This window comes from Mastigoproctus giganteus, chromosome 5 (genome assembly GCF_048544385.1).
Source record: "Mastigoproctus giganteus isolate SK-2022 chromosome 5, ASM4854438v1, whole genome shotgun sequence".
Classification (NCBI taxonomy): Eukaryota; Metazoa; Arthropoda; class Arachnida; order Uropygi; family Thelyphonidae; genus Mastigoproctus; species Mastigoproctus giganteus.
Window position 1 is genome coordinate 44,403,246 of NC_143579.1, and position 22,425 is coordinate 44,425,670.

The window sequence follows — 22,425 nt, forward strand, 5'->3', positions numbered from 1 at the left end:
ATCGCTAGGTGTCGCCACAGTCGAGAATTAAATTTTTTTTTTTTAATTTGTAATTTGAAAAATCATACACACAACTGCAACAAAGAGCAAACGAAACGAAGTAAGAATTATCATGTTTCTTTTGAAAAACAAAACAAAAATTGCCTATTTTTAAATTTTTCTATTTCGCATGCGCTCAAAAGTGCCAATATTGTGGGATTTGCGCACCTTATACTGAAAGGGTGAATAGTGTACATAATTAAAATTAAAAACATTAATTATTTATATCTAAAGTCCTAATACAATATTAAATTTTATTTATTTTTTTTTGTAAAGGGGTGAGAATATGATTGATAGTCATATCAATCACATCCCCTCCTCCTATTCTATTCATTCATGTAGAATTTTACAAAAATTATTCGATAATTTTCCCATCACTTGAAAGTTTCCACAGATCACCGCTAGACGTCGTGGCCACAATACTTCCCAACATTACCTATATACGAATTCAACGGAGTAAGATTTTACAAAAATATTTGTCGATATTCCCGTTCTGTTAACATTATTTCGGAGTTTCCATAAACCACCGCTAGATGTCATGGCGATCGGACATTAAACTTTTCAACATTACCCACATATGAATTCGAATATAATTGAAACATATACGGCAGAAGAGATCTTCCTGGACATAAACATTTTTTGCTCGTTGTATTTTTTTACCACTATATAGTGATTAAAATTATCATGGAAACTTAGCCACGCTTCCCTAGAGCATCACTAGGTGTCGCCACAGTCTAGAATGAATTTTTTTTTCACTTTACGATTTTTTTTAAATTTGTAATTTGAAAAATTATACACACAACTGTAACAAAGAGCAAACGAAACAAGTGTACAAATTATGTTTCGTTTTGTTTCTTAAGAAACAAAACGAAACAATTTTCGTCGTGGCGATCGAACATGAAACAATTATTTTCTTTATCTGTCTGTCTTCCGCTTGTATCTTTCTCTCGATCCCTCTATAGTCTGCTTCTCTCTCTCTCTCTCAATCCATCTGTTGTCCGATTCTTTTATTCATCCGTCTGTCTTCTGCTTCAATCTTTCGCTCGATCCATCTATCGTCTGCTTCTCTCTTATGAATTCGACAGTATAAAGTTAAACGAGAATGACATTTTAGCAAAATATACCCCAATTTTCCGAGTTTCCATAAAGCACCGCTAGACGTCGTGTCGATCGGACATGAAACTTTCCAACATTACCCACATATGAATTCAAGAGAGTAAGCAAATGCGAGCCCGTTACATGCTAACACAGAAGACGTACACTAACATTAGCGATCATTAGTTTGACTGTAATTCTCATGTCAGCTGCCGACTGCGGTTACAGAAATCTAGTTCCGCCCCCGGTGCAGCTGTTTCTCAGTGTAAAGTATGAATGAGGAGAAGGAACCAATTAACATTATAACCGCTTTTCACATGTATATGAGGGGGGGCTGGCATGACGTGTACTACAGTGAAATATAATGAGGAGATTTAAGCAGTGGGCAAATCTAAGCCAGCGAGACATTATAGTTTTGCAGGACTGTAATGACCTGCAAAAAGAAAGGAAGAGAGAAAAAAAAAAAAGATCATCGTATGGAAAATAATCGACGTTTCCGTCTGCCCGTATTATCTGACGGTAATCATAATCTTGTAATTTAAAATAGAATTTGCAGTCTTCTTTGAAAAGTGAGCGAAAGAAAATGCTTTTACTTACTGATCGTGAAAATGACAAGTTTAAAAAGAAGCAGTTGATTCGCGCTAAAAAAAAAAAAAAAACTGTCGATTTCATCTCTCCGTGTGCAAACAATAAAAAAAGCGAATTGAAATGAACATTAAATGAACGCACAAGTACTGCTGTTGAAATAAACATTGCTCATATTGTTAGAAGTTTGCGCGTGGAAACAATAAAAACGCGAATTGAAATGAACATTAAATGAATGCACGAGTACTGCTGTTGAAATAAACATTCCTAATATTGTTAGAAGTTTGTATTATTGAAATAAATATTAAACAGACGAATTAAGCTAGAATTTGACGTTAACGTCAAATTCTAATTTCGATGTTTGACGTATGCAGACTTCTTTAAAAAGTGCGCCAAAGAAATGCTTTTACTTACAATAATTGATCGTGAAAATGACAAGTTTAGAAAGAAGCAGTTGATTCGCGCTTAAAAAAAAAAAAAATAATAAAAAGCTGTCGATTTCATCTCTGCGCGTGCAAACAATAAAAATGCGAATAGAAATGAACATTAATTGGACGCACAAGTATTGCTGATGAAATACACATCGCTAATATTGTTAGAAGTTTGTATTATTGAAATGAACATTAAACAGACGAATTTTGACGTTTGACATATGCAGACTTCTTTGAAAAGTGCGCGAATTTGCAGATTTCTTCGAAAAGTGCGCCAAAGAAATGCTTTTACTACAATAATTGATTGTGAAAATGACAAGTTTGGAAAGCAGCAGTTGATTCGCGCTAAAAAAAAAAAAAAAAAAAAAAAAAAAACTGTCCATTTCACCTCTGCGCGTGCAAACAATAAAAACACGAATTGAAATTAACATTAAATGGACGCACAAGTACTGCTGTTGAAATAAACATCACTCATATTATTAGAAGTTTGTGCGTGCAAACAATAAAAACGCGAATTGAAATGAAAATTAAGTGAACGCTCAAGTACTGCTGTTGAAATAAATATCGCTGATATTGTTAGAAAGTTTGTATTATTGAAATGAATATTAAGCAGACGACGCTGTTAGAAATAGGCTAGAATTTGACGTTAATGTCAAATTCAATTTTGGACATGATTATTTGCAGATTAGAGGAGTGTATTTTCTCGGGAGGGGGGTTATTTAGTAGAAAGTAAGCTTCTTTACGTTATTCATCGCGAAATAAACATTTTTTTCGTTTTATTTCTTGTTGCATTTGAAGTTCGAATTTTGGGGCGAGTGTTGCCCCTCACTTTTCCATTACATGACGTCACTAGTGGCTTAGCACGGTAACAGCTTGGAAACACCATTCAACATTCATAGTTTTGTTCCTTGTTTCAAAAAGGCAGGGCTGTCTCTGATGTTCTTCTCGCTTTCGAACGCTACCAGTGTGCCATCTGACAGCTCCAGGGCGACACCTTGTCCATTTTGTGTCGTCTGCTCCACTGATGCAGATGCAAGAAAGATATCGGACGTCACACGTACAATTTCACGGTTCAGAACATAATATTCCACTTCTCGGGGCTCCCTGCAATATTACAGTGCCCGCCCAAGGCTCACTCGCACACACACATACCGGTATATATTAGAAGGGCCCTCTATTCTTGTTGTAGCGTGCGCACACACGCACATCCCCTGTCCGCATCACCTCTCTCAACACCGATCCCACGCTTATCACGTTTCTACTTGGTAATTTGGTTTTTCTAGCTTATTCAGCGAACAGATTTTCCCCCTCGGGTTTCCCCACATTGAATTAGCGACATCATGGAAGGTTTTGAACGTCGTAACGGTGCTTATGACGTAGTGATTAAGGAACTGATCACGAATATTGAAATCAGAGCGTCTGCTTCGGCCCCGTCTCTCAGCTACAGCAACCTCCGCTATATGTACATTAATGGAACGCCAGGACTTTTACGTGACAGATTTTTCAAAATACCACTTGGAAAGTTGAATGTAAAATACTTTATTACTCGTTATAATTTGGAGCAAGCTGTTTAATTTTGCCCATCTCTCTTTCGTTTTCTGCATCTTTTTTTTTTTTTTTACTTCTCGATCTGCTTCTGTTTTTCCTCCTTTATCCGCCTGTCGTCTGCTTCGATCTTTTTCTCAGTCCATTGTCCGCATCTTTCGTTCTCTCTCTCGGTCCATCCTCTGCTCTTCTCTCTCTCTCTCTCTCTCTCTCTCTCTCTCTCTCTCTCTCTCTCTCTCTCTCTCTCTCTCTCTCTCTCTCTCTCTATCTCTATCTATAGTCTGCCTCCACTCGCTCAATCGATTCCTCTGTTGTCCGATTCTATCTTTTTTTTCTCGGTTCATCTATCATTTTCTTTTCTCTCTCTGAATCTCTCTATTTTTCAATCCGTCTTACCTTCTGCTTCTGTCTTTCATTATTTTCTTCTTTCTCTCGATTCATCTATTGCCCTCTCTCTCTCTCTCTCTCTCTATCCATCTATTGTGATTCTTTCTTTAGATCCGTTCATCTTTTCCTTCTGTCGATCCATCTATCGCCTATTTCTCTCTCTCTCACTCTCTCCACCACCTACTGTCTGATTCATTTTTTTCGATCCATCCATCTTTTGCATCTGTCTTTCACTCGACCGATCTGTCCTCTGTTTCTATCTTTCTCTTGATCCACCTATCGTCTACTCTCTCTCTCTCTCTCTCTCTCTCTCTCTCTCTCTCTATAGTCTGCCTCCACTCGCTCAATCGATTCCTCTGTTGTCCGATTCTATCTTTTTTTTCTCGGTTCATCTATCATTTTCTTTTCTCTCTCTGAATCTCTCTATTTTTCAATCCGTCTTACCTTCTGCTTCTGTCTTTCATTATTTTCTTCTTTCTCTCGATTCATCTATTGCCCTCTCTCTCTCTCTCTCTATCCATCTATTGTGATTCTTTCTTTAGATCCGTTCATCTTTTCCTTCTGTCGATCCATCTATCGCCTATTTCTCTCTCTCTCACTCTCTCCACCACCTACTGTCTGATTCATTTTTTTCGATCCATCCATCTTTTGCATCTGTCTTTCACTCGACCGATCTGTCCTCTGTTTCTATCTTTCTCTTGATCCACCTATCGTCTACTCTCTCTCTTTCTCTCTCTCTATATATATATATATATATATATATATCCATCTGTTTGATTATTTCTTTGTCTGTCTTCTGCATGAATTTTTCTCTCGATCCCTCTATAGCCTGCTTCTCTCTCGATTCCTCTATCGTCTGCTTCTCTCTCGATCCATCTGTTGTACGATTCTTTTATTTATCCGTCTATCTTCTGCTTCAGTCTTTCGCTCGATCCATCTGTTGTCTACTTCTCTCTCTCTCTCTCTTTTCTATTGCCAGATTCTTTTTCTATCCGTTTGCCTTTTCCTTCTCTCTCTCTCTCTCTCTCTCTCTCTCTCTCTCTCTCTCTCTCTCTCTCTCTCTCTTTTCTATTGCCTGATTCTTTTTCTATCCGTCTGCCTTTTTCTTCTCTCTCTCTCTCTCTCTCTCTCTTCTATTGCCTGATTCTTTTTCTATCCGTCTGCCTTTTTCTTCTCTCTCTCTCTCTCTCTCTCTCTCTCTATGCATCTATCGTCTGATTCTTTTCTTTATTCGTCTGCCTTTTGCTTCTATCTTTCTCTTGATTTATCTATCGTCTGAGATCAAGAGAATCGATCTATCGTCTGGTACTTTATCGCACGTTGTATGGCATTTTTATTTTTCAATCATTTTTCTATATACCACATTCATTTTCATATCTTCCCGCATCGTTCCACCCAAGAAGAAAATTAAATTAAAATAATCTTCATCCTCTCTTTATTTTATTTTTATTAATAAGAAGATACACAACAGGTAACCATTAACAGTGTATCTGAGAGCACAACAATGAGCACAATAATAAAAGATCCAACAGGAAGATAAACATTGATATAAATTGAAACATTAAAATCATATGTACAAAAGAGGTATGCATTAAGTTAAATTACCGGTAAAACAAATAATAATTAATCAGTTAGAGAATAGAAAAATAATAAAACAAATAATAATAATAAACTACAATAATTAGATGAGAGCTAGTCACTTTGCAGTTTAATAGATTAGGCAAACTTGTGGATTGAGTTCATCAGTGATTGGGAGTTGTCAAAGAAGTCAATGAGAGAGTCATTTGCTGATTCTGTTCAGTGGACTGAACTTCGTAAAGTCCGTGGTGGCAAAGCCAACGAGAAACAGTGTAAGGTTCCTGACTTGTTTACAAAGAGCACTGAAGTTGAATTTGCTAAGGTTATCAGATGCTTCATAAGTTACAGTGATTACTTTGGCTAGAAGGATGATGTCAGCAATAACTCTTCTAGTGCACAGAGGCCTCAGATGAAAGTAATCACACAGCGATTCATAGTACAATGTGTGATAAAATCGAGGATTACAGAACGTAATCCTCAATTTTTTGGACTGCTTCAAGTTTGTTGATTAAAGTCTTTGTGTGAGGATTCCAGATGGGTGAGCTGAATTCAAGGATTGGCAGAACAATAGTTTTATAAAGGATAACCGCATATCTGTAGTTTTTGAACTTGTAAGTGTTCCGCTTGATGAATCCTAGTGTTTTGAATGCTTTGCTGGTGATTTTAATGACATTGGCATCGAATTTAGCACTGCTGGAGAAGAGAATCCCCAAGTCGTTAACTTTGGTCACACCTTTCGATGATCACAGAGTTAATGTGCTCCGCATTTATTAGTTATGGAGATCTGCAGGATGAGAAAGACTACTTTGCACTTCGAGGGGTTAGCAGACAAGCTATTCAGAGATAGCCACAGAGAGAATTTGAGAGCACATTGAAGCTGTTGAGAATCCGTTGTCTCCTTCACTACTGAGTAGATCTTAAGGTCATCTGCATAGAGAGCAACTTGAACACTGGAGGTGTAGATGAAAGAAGGAAGATCATTTACGAAAACAATTAAAAGTAGAGGACCTAAGGAGGAGCCTTGAGGTACTCCACTTAGTGGTATAAAAGCGGTCTGAGTTCACTTGATTGATGATAACGCTCAAGGAACGATGCGTAATATAGGTCCGTAGCCATGAGAGCAAAGGGTCATGGATACCATATAGCTTAAGTTTCTCCAGAAGTTGTTCGTGCGGGACTTTATCAAATGCCTTAGCTATATCTGCGTAGACTGCATCAACTTGAAGGTGGTTAACGAGAACTTCAGAGATATATTGCGAGAAAGGAAGCAAATTTGTGACTACTGACTTGATCAATGAAAGGCCTGAGGAATTCAAGAGATTTTGTGTACTGCTGTGTCGAAAAGTTTAGCCACATTGTTTTGCAACGATATGGATCTGTAATCAGTTACATCATTTTTATAACCTTTCTTGAAAACTGGAACTATATTGATCTGCTTAAAGTGCTTAGGATACTTCCCCAGCCTGAGCGACAATTTGAAGATGCGAAGTATGAGGGGTTTTAAGGTAGCCACAGTCATTTTCCAAAATAAGCCAGGAATGTCATCTGGACATCTAGTATAGTCATTTCTCATGCTTTTTAATGCTAACTTTAAATATTCATCTGTGATAAAGATGTTGATGAGAATATCATCTTTAATAGGTGTGAAGGCAGGAGATGAGGCAGATCTCAATGTATCATCTGGAAAAATGTTTGGCAAACTCTTCAGCAATACTGAATTCGTCCGATAAGAGAATTCCATCTGCGTTATGGAGTTGTAACTTTCTACTGGTTATATTCTTGTGCTTCATGAGATCTTAATAATATCTTAATAATAAATGAACCGAATTACAATCAAAATCTAAATCAAATCTATAAATATTGTTAACAGTAACGCTTTTAATAAATCCCAAAAAGGGTAGGAGAAATATGCCAGTAAATACGGTAAATTCAATCACTTCATTAAAACATAACGAAAGAGTACAATAAACGGATATCCATCTACCATTATTTTTTATTTATCCGCAATTCTTCGTTCCACGTCAATTCATTCGATAAAATGAAACTCGTTTAAGACAACCAAAAAGTCGAATAACTTTCTCAATTGCTTTTCGAAACTGCTCCCTCCGACTTTGTTCATTTCTTTGAGCTTTAATAAAAATACTTCTTGGGGAACGCTATGAATGCTTTAATTCGGTACCCTCTTAACGATTTCTCTTTACAACTAATAACCGGGATGTGGAGTGGGACTGAAATGTTTAATAAGAAGAAAGTCATAAAGAAGCCAATGAAACAGCATCAGTGTCAGTAATTTTTTTTTTTGCGAGACACTTTCCCAAATATGTTGGGGAAAACTTTTACCCTTTTTGGCGACACCGTATCAGCTTGGCCGTCAGGGGAGGTGACACGGTAGCAGCTGTGAATGCCATTCGGCGTTCATTTAGGGTGGATTTATTAGTTGTACTGGCCAATGTGGGATTTGGCTGTGGAGCGTGTCATTCCGCTGATTTTTATTGGAGTTAAAGAGTCAAATGTGCACAGCTGAATCAGTGATTACATGCCGGGGGAATGCGTAATTATTGGCGATGGTCCCTAATTATAAGGCCGCAAATAAAAAAAACGGGAGTTACAGGGTGGAGGGGGAGAACAACAACTTTGTTGGAGATGCCCCTGAAAACCAATTACATAAAAAATACGTTTTCATAGCTTATTATGAAGCTTATACGTGGTAGTGCACAAGCTTTATATATTTTCTATAATGAAACTGGGATTTTGATGTACACTGCTGGAAAAAATTATCGGAACACGTAGAAACCGTATTGTAACTCGTTGTGTGCAATAGAATAACGATGAAATGAGGAGACAGCGAGAAACTTCGGACTAAGGGATAGGGGGTTGTATAACAATTTCCAACAAAAAGTCACATTGCAGAAGTCGATACAAGACGCAGAAAAATATGGTCACATGACATCGGTACGGCGTATGATCCCCTCCAACGCTAAACAGGCCTGACAGTGGTGAACCATGGTCGATAGAAGGGTGTCTATCAGATTCTGGGGCAACAAATCCCATTCTGAAAGAAGCGCAGACCTTAGCTCAACAAGTGACCGAGGAGTTGGCAGTAGGCGTGCAATGCGAGGCCCAAAGGCGCCCTCACATATTCAATCAGATTTAAGTCTGCTGATCGTGCTGGCCACGGCAGTCGTTGGATATCTTCACTTTCAAGGTATTCCTCCACCACTTGAGCTATTTGCAGTGGCGTTGTCGTGCATGAAAAGAAAATCTGGGCCAACCCCACCTCTGAAAAGTCGCACTAGGGTTTGAGGATCTGTTCTCGATACCTCTGCGCAGTTATGCTACCCCTATCAAAAACATAAAGAGGGGTGCGGCCATTGATCATTATTTCGCCTCGCATGAGAACACCGCCTCCATCGTTAGTGTCCCTTTCTCTGATGTGGGAGGGATGGTACCGCATTCCTCGTTATCTCCAGGTGAAATAACATCTAGAATCTGTAGGTTAAAACGGAACTCATCAAAGAACAGAACTGTACCCGATTTGTTAGGGTTGCAAGTCACATGTTCATAGAACCAGTTTCGACGAGCTCTTTGGTGGTTTGGGGTTAATGGAATACAAACCATTGGCTTCCTTGTGTAGAGTCCATTTCAGTTGACCTTCTTAACACGGTTCGGTTGAAATGTTTTCACTTCTGGCTGCAGCAACCTCAAGAGATAGTTGATGACAGGATATCCATCTTGCTATTAGAGCCAGATAGCGGTCTGTTCTGGTTCACTTAGCCCTCGGGCGACTTTGGCCAGCTCTTCTTGTAATGGTTCCTGTCTCCTCGTGAAGCTGTATCCATAGTGCCGAGATGACACTTTAATCCAACGTGCCACTTGCAACTGCCGGGCTTCAAGTTGTCCATCGGCCCGCCATCTCAAAGAATCATCCAGTTGATGATGATTTGCCATCCTGAGTACTGGGGATTGGCTATCCCACTGAGCAAACCAAAAAAAGGAAATGAAGTGATATGGTCGCAACCCTTTTTTTTATAGGCATGAATAATTTGCATAATGTGCAGCTGTGTAAGGTGGTAGATCGATTTCTATTGGATATTGTAATTTGCATGACAGGATGCCTAATTATATCAAATATTCGCCTTCGGCGACACTGTTCCCAATAAAATATTCATGAAAAACATTTTGTTCTGTTAATTTTGTAAAGAAGTGTATTTTTGAAACTGACATTTCATCTTCTGTCAGAAATTGACGATTCTTTAACAAACTGTTCGATTAAGTTCTTTTCAGTTATTAGAATCGTACATTTTTAGTCTTCTGCCAATTGTTTCCTCATTGTTCAAACTACTCTTTCATTTTTTCCCCATTACTGAAGCTGACATTTTTGCTCACCTTCATTAGCCAGAATTCCCCAAGTTGAAACAACTCCACTCACCACAACTTAAAAATACCGCTGATTTCAGCAACGATACAGAAAAGTACAACAGCGTTTCAAAAGAAAAGATTTAAGAAATTAAAAACGAAATCGGCTGCTTGTCAGATGTCATTGATAAATCTGCAATTGCTTGCCGATGTGTAAAATCGGTAGCATATGCATTTTTCTATCTGCTCTCGGCCACCTCCTCTTTGTCTGCTTCCTTTTGAAGTATTACCATTTACTTTCGCAGACTTGGAAAGCACTTTGAACTTTTGTTTATAGTTGAGTAGCTAACAAGACAGGGAAAAACCGGAGGGCACACAGATGTAATAACCCGTGTTTCACATTACGGACCAGAGGTGCATGCACAGGGCGTGGACAATTATCTATACAGAAAATTTACTCGCTACAAAATACCCTCGAAGAAAATCTCAATAAAGATTTTCCGAATTCTAAAACTACCAAACGCTCCTCTCTCTCTCTCTCTCTCTTCCTCTCTACGTTGGAAAGTCAGGCATTACTTTTTCAAAGCAGCAGCAGCGCTGCTTCGTATCTAAGAACCGTAAGCACGTGCCAGGAGCTTGACGTCGACCGTGAAATTGACGACTCAGCTTCGTTCAGACATGGTCAGTTTCCAACATTTGCTTCACTGATCTGTAAAGATGAGTGAGGCCCTCAGTCAGATTCCGAAATTTCCAGTTGTTGGAGGCTAGTATTATTGGATCCACTACTTTATGGGCACAGTTATTTAGTTTTTCTCCTTTCGGCAAAACTTCTACCTTGTTACCACTGTTATTTCACAATACGGAGCTCGTATTTGGCGAATAAGCGAGCGAATCGGCAGTCAGTTAATACGATTTTACATAACGCAGGGGTTAATTAATAAATTACCCGTTAAAATAACATTTATGGAGATTTTAATGCTCCGTTGATTTTTACTGAAGTTGTCTGATGGCGAAGAAAACGGTTTTCGCAATTATAAAGAAGACACGGACTTTTTTTATGATGTGTACTGGAAATGTGCTGAAATTGACATATTTTTCACCTCATTGTTCAAATGGCATTTTTTTTTTTCAAAAGTTTCAAACAGAAACATTTTACTTCTGCAAATTGTTTTCATTGTTAATTTTTTTTTTGTCGCTGAATTTTACAAATTGTTTTATCTCATTCTTCATTTTATCTCATTGTTGCTGAAATTTACAATTTTTTATCATATTGTTGCTCAAATTTACAAATTGTTTTATCTCATTCTTCATTTTATCTCATTGTTGCTGAAATTTACAATTTTTTATCATATTGTTGCTCAAATTTACAATTTTTATCTCATTGTTGCCGGAATTAACAATTTTTTTTAATCTCATTATTGCTGAAATTTACAATTTTTATCTCATTGTTGCCGGAATTAACAATTTTTTTATCACATGTTCATGAAATTTACAATTTTTTATTACATTGTTGATGAAATTTAATTTTTTTTATCTCATTGTTTCTGAAACTTACGATTTTTTTTTTATCTGATTTTCTCATTGTTCCTGAAATGTGCAATTTTTTTATCTCATTGTCAATTGACTGAACTGTTAAAAAAATCGAAAATTAGTCACGAAATTTTTATTACAATTAATTCCAAATTGATTAAAGTTCATATAAAAATTATCTCAGCTTTCGAAAAATTATTTGCAATTTTCCTTAAATTCGCTTTTTGTTTTTATTTTTTAATTTTTATTGTTTTATACTATTTTTTTATTTTTAATCGTTTTTAATGTTTTATTTCATTAATAAATCACAACAGTACTCGTACTTCTTCTAAAAATATATATTTACATAATTTTGTTAAATTCATTTAAAATTTTTAATGTAATTAATCTAATTCATGAAGAATAGAATCATTTTTAAATTATTCCAGAAATCATTTCATATATAAAAAAATAAAATTTTAAATATTTAAAGATAATGAAAGCTTTTAAATAAATATTTTAACTTTTTTTTATTACAATACATATTTTAGAAATACACCGTATAATATTACGTTGAAATATACATACATGTGATTAATATTATATATATACATAAAACTTCAGAAACTACACGTCCCTACCAAAATATTAAAGAGCGCAACTACAGCACGCAGGTTCACCTTTAGCGGCAATAAGAGCATCAGCCCTACGTGGGATTGATTTTACAGCGAGAGAACAGGTTTCCCTCCCCCTGGAAAAGTCCATCCTTGTTCTAGAATGATCTTAAAATCCGAAAGATTTGTTGTTTACTGAATGTTATCCGCATGCGCCGCTCCAAATGATCTCATAGATCTCGATGGGAATCATTTGTGACAATTTGTAAGGGGCCATGGCAGAAAAAGTTTCTGGATTGTTGTCATATAGTTGCGTTGTCCAATTTCCTGCTCTCTGTGGGTGTTATACTCGTGGAAATGGATTCCATCCATCCGGTGGTGTTGAAGTGTTTGATAATTATCTGCAATGTTGCCTTCCCATTTATGATGGGCCAGACATCTATGACCTTAGTTGTATCTTTGGATCCAGAACCTCCATGTGGATGAAATCAGTACTGTGTCTATAACTTTCTGCCACGCCCTTAACGACGATAACAAGATGAATTGAATTATATCAGACGCTGAAATAGAAGTCTGTTATTTCGAAAAACCAACGATACTTTCTCCAAATAACCTTCAAATGTTTTTCCTGGGCTTTAACGCATTAAGATACCCAAGATGTTCAGAAATGCTTTCGGTTTTTTTTTTTTTTTAATTAATCCTAAAGCTCCCAAGTAATCGAATCAGAAATATTAATTGATTAAAGGAAAACGGACAAAGCCGACAAAGAAGTTTCAAGACGCTGAATTAAGAAAAGTAGATTTATTGTAAAAGCACATCGGAACTTTTGTCATAAATGAATTAATGCACCATCATCGCATGGGGTAGTTATTAGACGGTCAGTTAACTTACTTCACCAGCCGTGTTGCAATAGAAAGAGAGAGATTGAATCCGTAATCAACTGTCCTAGTTTGTTTAATCCTTGCTGCTCTTATTTTAGTTTGAAATCTCATGAAGAGCGCTCTGCGTCCAATCACTTCTTTATACCAGCAAAATTTAATAACAGAATTAAGCTGCTTGATGAAATGTTAGTGGTATGTTCCGCTGGAAGAGTCTGCAAACTACTGTAGCAGAAAGAGAGGACTCGCTTCTAGCTTGATTCTTAAGAACAGCCTTAATCACTGAAGGCATTTTGGATGACTTCCATCAGTTTTTATATTATCAGAACGCAAAGAGAATAGAGGTATGGCTTCTTTTATTGATCTGTCGTCTTATAAGAAGGTCTTGGTTTTTCCAAGTCCAAGTATTAAGCTGAAACAACTTCAAATTGCTTTCCACTACAACGTCTCAGCCGAATACTGGATAGGCGAGTCATAATTCACGAGATATTTTTAATAGTTACCACTCAGTTGAATACCACAGATAAAAATCTTTACTAAAATTTTATAATAATTAAAAAATAGTATTATTAATGGTGGTAACTACGCTTCCCGTTAAGAGAGTATTAAATTGTGCATGGACGCCCAGAAGTGTGAGCGATATTTTTCTTTATGGGATTTTTTCCCCCATTACAGGTACTGGTATCAAGTGCATGTGGTGGTTCGTTGTGTCCGGTTACTATTATTATGATGGCGACTGTTAGTCCTGGAACTCTCTTACTGTCCTACTTGCCCTCTTGGTAGCATAGTTGGTAGAATCGCTGTCCTCCCCACACCGGGTGGAAAAGACCTTGGTTCGAGTCCCGTCGATGTCGTGAGGAATTTTTATGGATCTTTTTTCGCAACGTGGTTGAATTAGTCGGTCTCAGTCGAGAACAGCATGGTTTTTCATCCAGCAAACAGAAAATCGACCATTTATAAGGACAATGCTAAATTTTATAATTTCAGTACATGGGGATTTTGTGGTGGTGTATGTTTTGTCAGGGTCATCCTACGAAGGAGATAAACAGTCGCGTTGTAGGGGGTGGTTAAACGCGTTCGAATTTGTTGGCGATGAACTTAAATAATCGGCAGGTTGCGTACACTTCTTTGGATCATCTTAGATTCTTTTTTCTGTAATCGGATTACACGCAATCCTCGCGCATCTTCCTCGCTTGTAAAGCTCCGTGACCACAGCGAATCCGGGCCAGTGGGATGTAAATGAGACACGCGCGGAGTTCCAATGACTGGTCAGTGATATTCGGCCATGTAATAGCGTGTGATTTTTTCCCTTCCGCAGTAGCCACATCACTTTCCACTACAGTGACTTTCTACAGGCGCTAATTTTCCACCAGAGAGGCCAATCTGTCAATAGTGGATGGATTGCTCTGTACCGGTGTGCGCTCCTACAGAGAGAAAGAAAGGATCTGGCACAGTTCGTTAGTCTCCCCGGGCTACAAACTGCGACAGAGAAATCTCAACTTCTAACAAACTTTACACCCTCGTCCTAGTGGCGTTCATGATATGGGGGAGGGGGAGGGTAGTGGAACTGCTAGTTCGTTACACACTGTGATTTTTGTCAAAGTGACGCAGTTGTATTTTTATGTGAGTGCATGCGCGCAGTAAACCAATTTTTGTTATTTTCATAGTATGGTCTGGAAGCATCTACACTACTGTAACTGTCGTATTTATACTGGAATGGTGTTTATACACTACCCGCAAAAAAGTATAAGCATCCTCTGTATCTGAATGGTTTCGTTCTTTTGTTTTTTGGTATAACTGGTGAAAGGGTAATCTGCATCAGCTCCAAGGTAACAGGTTCTTAGATGTGACTTGACTTGCCTTAGAATTCATATTTATATATCAGAAACATTATCATCCTTATTTCTAATCCGTTAAGATCTGTTTAAGAAAATAAATGAAGTGGGATAGATTCATTAACCCATTTTAAAAGTGCAATTTCTTTACCCACCACTCTACTTCTTGTTCTGCACTACAGACATTTTTCTTACAAAACGTAAGAAACTTGGAGTGCAAAGGATGCTTTGTCTTAAAGCAAGCGCATGACGTCAGACAGAAAACAAAGCTCCAATGAAGAATGCGAAATATCTTCGAAGCATTTCACCTGAATCTTTTCCTTATTTCTGCTAGATGTGCAGCTGGAACATACTAGCAAACCAATCTATCCATTTTTTTTTGGCCCACCCTGTACATCTATCAATGTTTTTTGCAAAGTCAAAAGTTGCTAGTTATGGCTAACAGTATTTTTAATGGTGTCCAGTTCACAGATGACCTTAAGCGTGCGCTTTCTCTAAGACAAAGCATCACTCCAAGTTTCCAGGCTGCTTTCTGCAGCATTAGTAAGACGTGGTACACAATCTGAGGCATCATCAGACGAGAGAACGTCAATAGCCATTAGATTCTTGCGTGTGGCTTCTCTTTAACCCTATTTGGGAACCAGATTTTGTTTCGTGGATAATTTGGTGTTACCGAAGTACCAAAAAGAAAGCCAAGATAATAATAATAAACACGATGAATTACAGCGAAAACCACGCATCCGGTTACAACATCGCACTTGATAATTTCGGCCAAGATGAATGTTGTGTACTTCCGTTAATATCGCCTGGTGCGTTGTATCTCCGCTGCAGCGTGTGATCTGTTTGTCAGTAACGAATTAGCTTTCTCCGTTTACATTATAAGAACACCCCTATCACCGGTAATTTTTTCTGCCTTTGCCGTGTCTTTTCTGCGGACACCTTGACACTGGATACACGTCTTAATAGTTACCATGGCGACGGGCTATAAAGGCGGGCTGTCTGCAGGACCGAAGGTAAGCTAGCATCGCGAGGTCGATCAGGGTCGCGTACATCACGCACGGTGGAACGTCCTTTAGAGAAGGGGGGACAAATAAAGTGTGTGTCGCTCAATGGCACGTTATTTGTCAGCAGTGGCATTCACTTGCATCGAAATTGACACCAAGATCGATCACTGCGGACTGGCTGGATATGGCCTTGAAGAACCTCCCCACCGAATAACACCACACGATGGATGATAATTTCCAAATGCAACAAATTTCCAGCGTAACAAATTATACAACTCTGTGAGGGTCGATTTCTTTAGGGTGTGGGTTGTGAGCACAGACGAGTGGGGATATTCGGGGGAAAGGGACTGGAATTTTTGTGCATATCAACTAAACTAAGTACTGGATCCGGATACTGTTACGTTTTCATTCTTAAATTCTGTTTTCCTGTTTCTTTCAATAGGATGAGAGAGGAAGATGGAGATGAGAAAAAGGATGAGAGAGGAAGATGGAGAGGAGAAAAAGGATGGGAGAAGATGGAGAAAGGATGAGAGAAGAAGATGGAGAGAATAGAAAGGATGAGAGAAGAAGATGGAGAGAACAGAAAGGATGAGATAGTTAAATGAAGATAAAAATAACACATAACAGAACACAAAAGAACACATAAAAAAATTTTATTAATTATTTTATTTTTAATTAATTAGTTTTTTTTGTTTAATATTTTACGATGTATTTCTTAACTATTTGATTTATTTTCCTTTATTTGCCTCAATTTTTGATCACTGATAAACTCAATGGACGGTCAGTGGAACGATTATTATTATTAAAGATTATTTTTATTTGAATATCCTGGAATCTTAAACATGTATCTTAAACCCATACATGTTTAAGACATGTAAAAACATACATCGAATATTATCAATGATTTTTATGGAAAAAGTTGATTTTAGAATAAGGGAAGATTATCCAATATCAAAAGTGAAAATACTAATAAGGAAATCCCTCATTAATATATATATAGTATACCTTATTTATATTTTTATTATTCATTTCGTTTTATTATTTTTTGTATTAACTAGTGATGAATATATTAGAATGAAATAGCCAATATAATCGAAAGATACAATCGAATGAAATAATTGAATGATATTGATTAATCAAATTATACGTGAACTGTTAAATGTGAAAAAGTTTATATTTTACAGTTTACAAAGATAAAAAAAGATTGAATTGTATTAATTAATTTATTAATGTATTTTTTTTATTTTAGCGTGTATGTATCAATTTTGTATAAATTGAAAGAAAAAGCAAAGTTATTAAATTTATTCTTTTCCTTCCCAATTCTAACTTACATTAAAAAATTACTTTTAAATAGATAAAAATTATAAATTAAATTAAAATTTTTTTACAGTTTTTGCGATTTTCGTCTATTCATTATATCACACAAAAGTTACTTTAACATATTTTGAAATTTTCGATGTTTTTTTAAAGTAACCCATCTAGCTTAAGATGGGAAAAATAGAAAAAAATTAAAAAAAAAAAATGAAATGTTTTAATTTTAATGGAATGTAATTATAGCAAATTAAAGTATCTAAAGGTTACAGATGATTTCAGAAATTTTGCACTAGCAGCAAAGATAAAACCATAGAACAGTAAAATAATAATAAAATAAATATAAAAAATATAAAAAAAAAGAAAATAAACAGTGCATGTGTTTCTCTTCCAGCTGGATTCCGGATAAGAAAAAGATGCGTACTGGGATTGAACCTAAAGACCTCTTCACTGCATGGCACCAGAGCATTAAAGAGATGAGCTATGCAGGGAAGCAACATTTACAGGGGGCTCAAAACGTGGTGCTTACAAGCAGACAATGCCAGAGGTAGAGAACAGCAGATACGAACTGACACTGAGGATGGAAAAGGTCATCGCGGCCCAATTTCTGACCCATTAGTGAAATTTTCCCTCCCGCACGTGTTGCCCCGCGAGTGCATCACGCTGGAGGATGGATGCATTGGCAGCCTAATCAGAAGATGGAGCTTATCAGTATTCTCCACCAAACAGCCCCGTTGGCTGGAGAGTGTCAAGGGGGGACCACATGGTCACTCCAGTGACGCATTTCCAGCGACCATTCGTAATCCTCGTGGCGGTGCGCGTGTTGGAGTATTTATGACGCGGCAGACAGTCCTGCCACCTATGCGGTGGAAACACAATAAATCATTTGTCGTCTGCTATTACAAGGATCATTTAGCGGCTGGGACGAGCATCACGTGTAAGGGGAATCTACAGGACACTGTGGTGGACACCTTCCATGACACGATGATTCACATCCAGCCGGTTTTCTATTCATACGAACTCTCGCGAGAGTGGCCACAAAAGCAGAATATCTTGGGTTGGGTTACAGCAGAAAATAAATTCGTGTACACACTGCGCAGGCATTCAGTTCTTCTTTCATCACCTACTTTGTACTATTATCTGGAACTCCAGTTTTCGTGCTAGTCTGTCCTTTTGCATTATTTCTCTCCTGTTTTGAAGACTGCCTATGACGTCATACTTATGAGATTTTTCAATATTTTAATGCGTTAATTTTATATTTTTCTGACATACCGATGGGGTCTTATCTTTGTGGGATTCCAGAAGAATTTGAGTACATGCAGAGCCCCAAAGATATTAGAAATATAGGGTAATAACAAATATCTTGATTTAAAAATATTATCAATACCACTCATGGAGTGTCCACTTGGCTGATCTTTTTTGGACGTTAAATGCTTTCTCTGGTTGAGACGCCATTTTGAAGACTGGAAAACCAGTGCCCACCCACAGGGTATTTATCAATAACCGGAGAAAAACATTTTAAACTTTTCTCCATTAGCACAGATTGATTTCTTAATAGATCGTGGATCGACCCTGATAGTAAAATTATTCCACTATTTTCTACATTGAAAATATACTATATTTTTGGCTGTACTCCTCTCGGCTCTCCTACAACCATTTCTATTTTCCCATCATCAACAGCTCCTATCTTGTTCCGATAATCCGAAGTGATGAAAGTTAACTAACGAAAATCGAAAAGCATTAAGCGAAAATAAATTAAATAGCTTACTTCACGCTGTTTTCAACTATCTACCATGCTTGGTATTATTGATCCATCTAAATCCGCGCACTTAACAATTTCTAGCCTAAAAGTCTTTGTTAATCCATTAATTAATGGGCAGTCTAGCCAATGTTTACAATACAAGAATCAAGCGATTATATAACTGACGAAGCTTTAAATTTCCAACGTTATACAGAGGATGGAATTAATAAAATTGGCAGATGCTTCTTGCAGTTGATTTTCCCAAATAAGCAATTCTATTTGTTATAGCGTCTACCATAACATGGCTGTGTGAGTAAATACCATAAAAAATTAGTCTGATTGCATAATAAAAGGTCAGGGTCCTAATTATTATAAGTATGCAGGACCATCTAGTCCTTTAATGTGTTATTATGGCCAGCAGGATTTAAAGATACTTAAATAATGCAATGGTTTTAATTCACAACAAAATTTGTCTTCACAACGAATTGCCTCGAAATCCCTTAAAACTGATGGCCTTGCTAAAGGTTAATTGACCATTTGTTTGAACGATGAGATACTGCTATGACAGCCTGTTTCAGGACTGGCTGGTCCCTCAAGTAGCCACTATGTTATAGTTTTGAAGATCCTAAAAACGTGGCTGAGTTAGTCAGTGTTAGGCGAGGATAGCATGGTTTTTCCTCCCTGAAACTTGGGTTTTTCGTCCAGCAAACAGAAAATCAACCTCAGAAGAATATGGCCTTAGTCGCTGATGCTCCTAACACCCTACTACAAATAATACTTTTTTTTTTCACTCAGCATCGAGTGAAAAGACATTTTAAGTTTCTCTGTTCAGCAGTGGGATTCATCAATTTTCCAGGTGATTTATAATTCTGAGATTCTCAGGAGGAAGTGTTTTAACCTCCTGCTCAGTTTCCAGCATTATGGAGTACTTGACCTGTTCTTTAAGTAGATTAGAAGCTGTGATAGATTATCATACCAGGTTATTTTTGGTAGTTCGTTCACTTATATAGTAATAAATGTCCCTCAGGGCTCTTCCCTTGGCCCGTTTCCTTTTATGAGCTTTATAATTGATACATATTACAGAGAAATCTTAGTGAATGTAATATTATATTAAGTTTTGTCCAAAATTATATTTTTTAATCCGCGATATGGCACTTTCAAAAAAGCTTAATTCTGGATTAAATATAATTATTTACATTAGATCTGCTCTGTAGATCATTTATTTATTTGTTTACCTTCGAAAATACGCAAAATAAACGAGTAAAGTAATTTAATATGAGGTCTGGTTGGAGATTTCGCAGCATAGTATTAAGATTAATCGTAGTTTGTGATCTGATTTCCTAAATAAGCATACTGAGGTTGAGAAAACGAAAGTCCCTTGTAACTTTGAAATCAAAGAGCACCACCTAGAAAGAATACGTTGCCATTCAACACCCTCCCCCCCCAAAGCTCAAGTCCCATCTCTACGATTAATAAGAATGTTTCTCCCTTATTCGCTTATCCTTCACACAAACTAGCCATAGAACACACACAACACTGACATTTGTAGCGCTGCTTGTCCCTGTAATTCAACCTCATGCGCATCCTCAACTATTCCTCTGTCGGAGAGTCAATGGCATCTACAGTTGCGCCCTCTAGTAACTCAAGTATCAAACCCTTTTCCCTACATGCAACATGAATAAAACAAGAAAAGCCCCATAAATTCCAATTAGGCAGCATTTTGTGGCAGTAATAGGCGATTAATAACGGTATCCGCTAGCGCCATTAGGGGAGGCTGAAGACGCTGGTGACGAAGGCTTGTAAAGTGTAAATAACCATCACCTCGATTTCTTGGTGTTCTTATTTCGGGTAGCGAGCAATAAATTAATAATCTGATATAACTGTTTACGTCCAATGTCTCGCGGTTACCACAACCCCCTGATAAATGATACTGGTTAATAAGAGAAGCCGGGGCAAAAAGGCAGTAAAATAAATTACCCTACGTAAGAATTCTTTGCAGTAATAATAGCCAGATGTAAGCCGGTTTCTTGGACTAATTAAGAACTGTCGTAACAAAACAGAAGTAATTTTCATCTTGCCTGTAAATCACGCTCTTTTAGAAATACCCGTCAGAGTGCGTGGCAGTAGAATATCCTCGCTTTCCTCCCCTCCCTTCCCCTCTCAGTAGAGTGATGGTTATTTGGGGATTAAATGGAGTTTGAAGTTTTCGATTTAGGAAAGTTCATTTCTCAATTCTGAACAGCATCTTTTTACACTGTCTTAACGATGTTATTAATTTGAAACCGGAAAGCCAAAAAACATCCTAAGAAGCTTTTCATAATTAATTTTTATGAATTATTATAAATATCTTTTGATCAATTATTATAAATGCTTTTTTTTTTATTATAAACTTCGGTTTATTGCCGTTAGGTGGCGTGAGGATAGAATTCATTCGAGGCCTTATAAGCTGTTTTTTTTTTAGGACCGAAAACTAAATAACACATTTGTCACTTTTGAAATATCGGTTTTTCTGGCAGTATCGAAGATAGCGCCATCTATCGGAAATGTTGCGAGTTCATTAAGCATGATCACGTGACAAGAAGCTGTCATTCTTCGCTCTGGATAATTGATGTAGTGCCGCTCGGTCGCAATACACCCTCCTGGTATTGTCAGAGCATGGATGACAAATAGTCATTTATTCTGCCACTAGGACTAACTACTCTTGTTTGTATGGAGCTCGCTATGCGCAGGCGCCAATTAACTCAGGGATTCCTACATGCAATGGTTTCGGGAGAGGGAAATTTGGAGGGTTAAGGGTGTTTAAAACTATTCATCTGAAATCTATTTTGAATTTGTTTTTTTCCCCTTGTCTCAGCAAGTTTTACAATACAATGCTTTTCAGCCATTTTGATCCAGCAGTAAATTCAGCTACTGATTGTTGTCTTGGACCAATCCGATGATTCTGTTCTCAACAACAGACTGAAGCTAATCCATGTATGTTTTTCTCTTTTTTTTTATAGTTTCTTCAAAATCTCAGTCCCTCATCAGTTTGCGAATTTGAGGTCCAACAAAAGTACTTTAACTTCTCTTTGGTGATCGATGGGAATTTACAACAAAGGTAGATGAAGCAGGGACCTTTCCTGAGGTAAAGCTTCCACAAACTGTTTCATCAAATCCAGTTTAATGTGCAAGGGTCGAAGGAGGATAGTTTTTGGGTCTACCAGTGGTTTATGAACATATTTGAAACAGGCAACAACTGCCCTCTTTGGATAGACCCTCACATCCCATTGCTTACTCCTTGCCTGCAAAATCATGGAAATTGCAAATGCCTTCTTTTTACCAAGGGAGGTTACAAGTCACGAGACACTTTTTTCTGTCATTTACAAATATTTATAAATCATGTCCCGATTTTTAGCTCCAGTACACTTTAAATTTTGATTGGAATAATGGAAAAAGAAGTGGATTGAAATTCTATATACCCAAGTTACACGGCTTCCTCTCTCTCTCCTCTCAGTAATTAGTTAACCTTTGTTAGCGA

The 22,425-nt window shown here is 37.3% G+C and overlaps 1 protein-coding gene across 1 annotated transcript in view; it reads left to right on the forward strand.

The window, feature by feature from the left end:
* The first annotated feature begins 3,490 nt into the window (after positions 1–3,490).
* LOC150085340 (uncharacterized) overlaps positions 3,491–22,425 on the forward strand; it is a 56,510-nt gene continuing 37,575 nt past the window's right edge. The window contains exons 1-2 of the mRNA XM_090374534.1: positions 3,491–3,679; positions 13,693–13,755. Coding sequence (XP_090230660.1) covers positions 3,491–3,679; positions 13,693–13,755 — 252 coding nt within the window. The remainder of the gene's footprint in view (positions 3,680–13,692; positions 13,756–22,425) is intronic.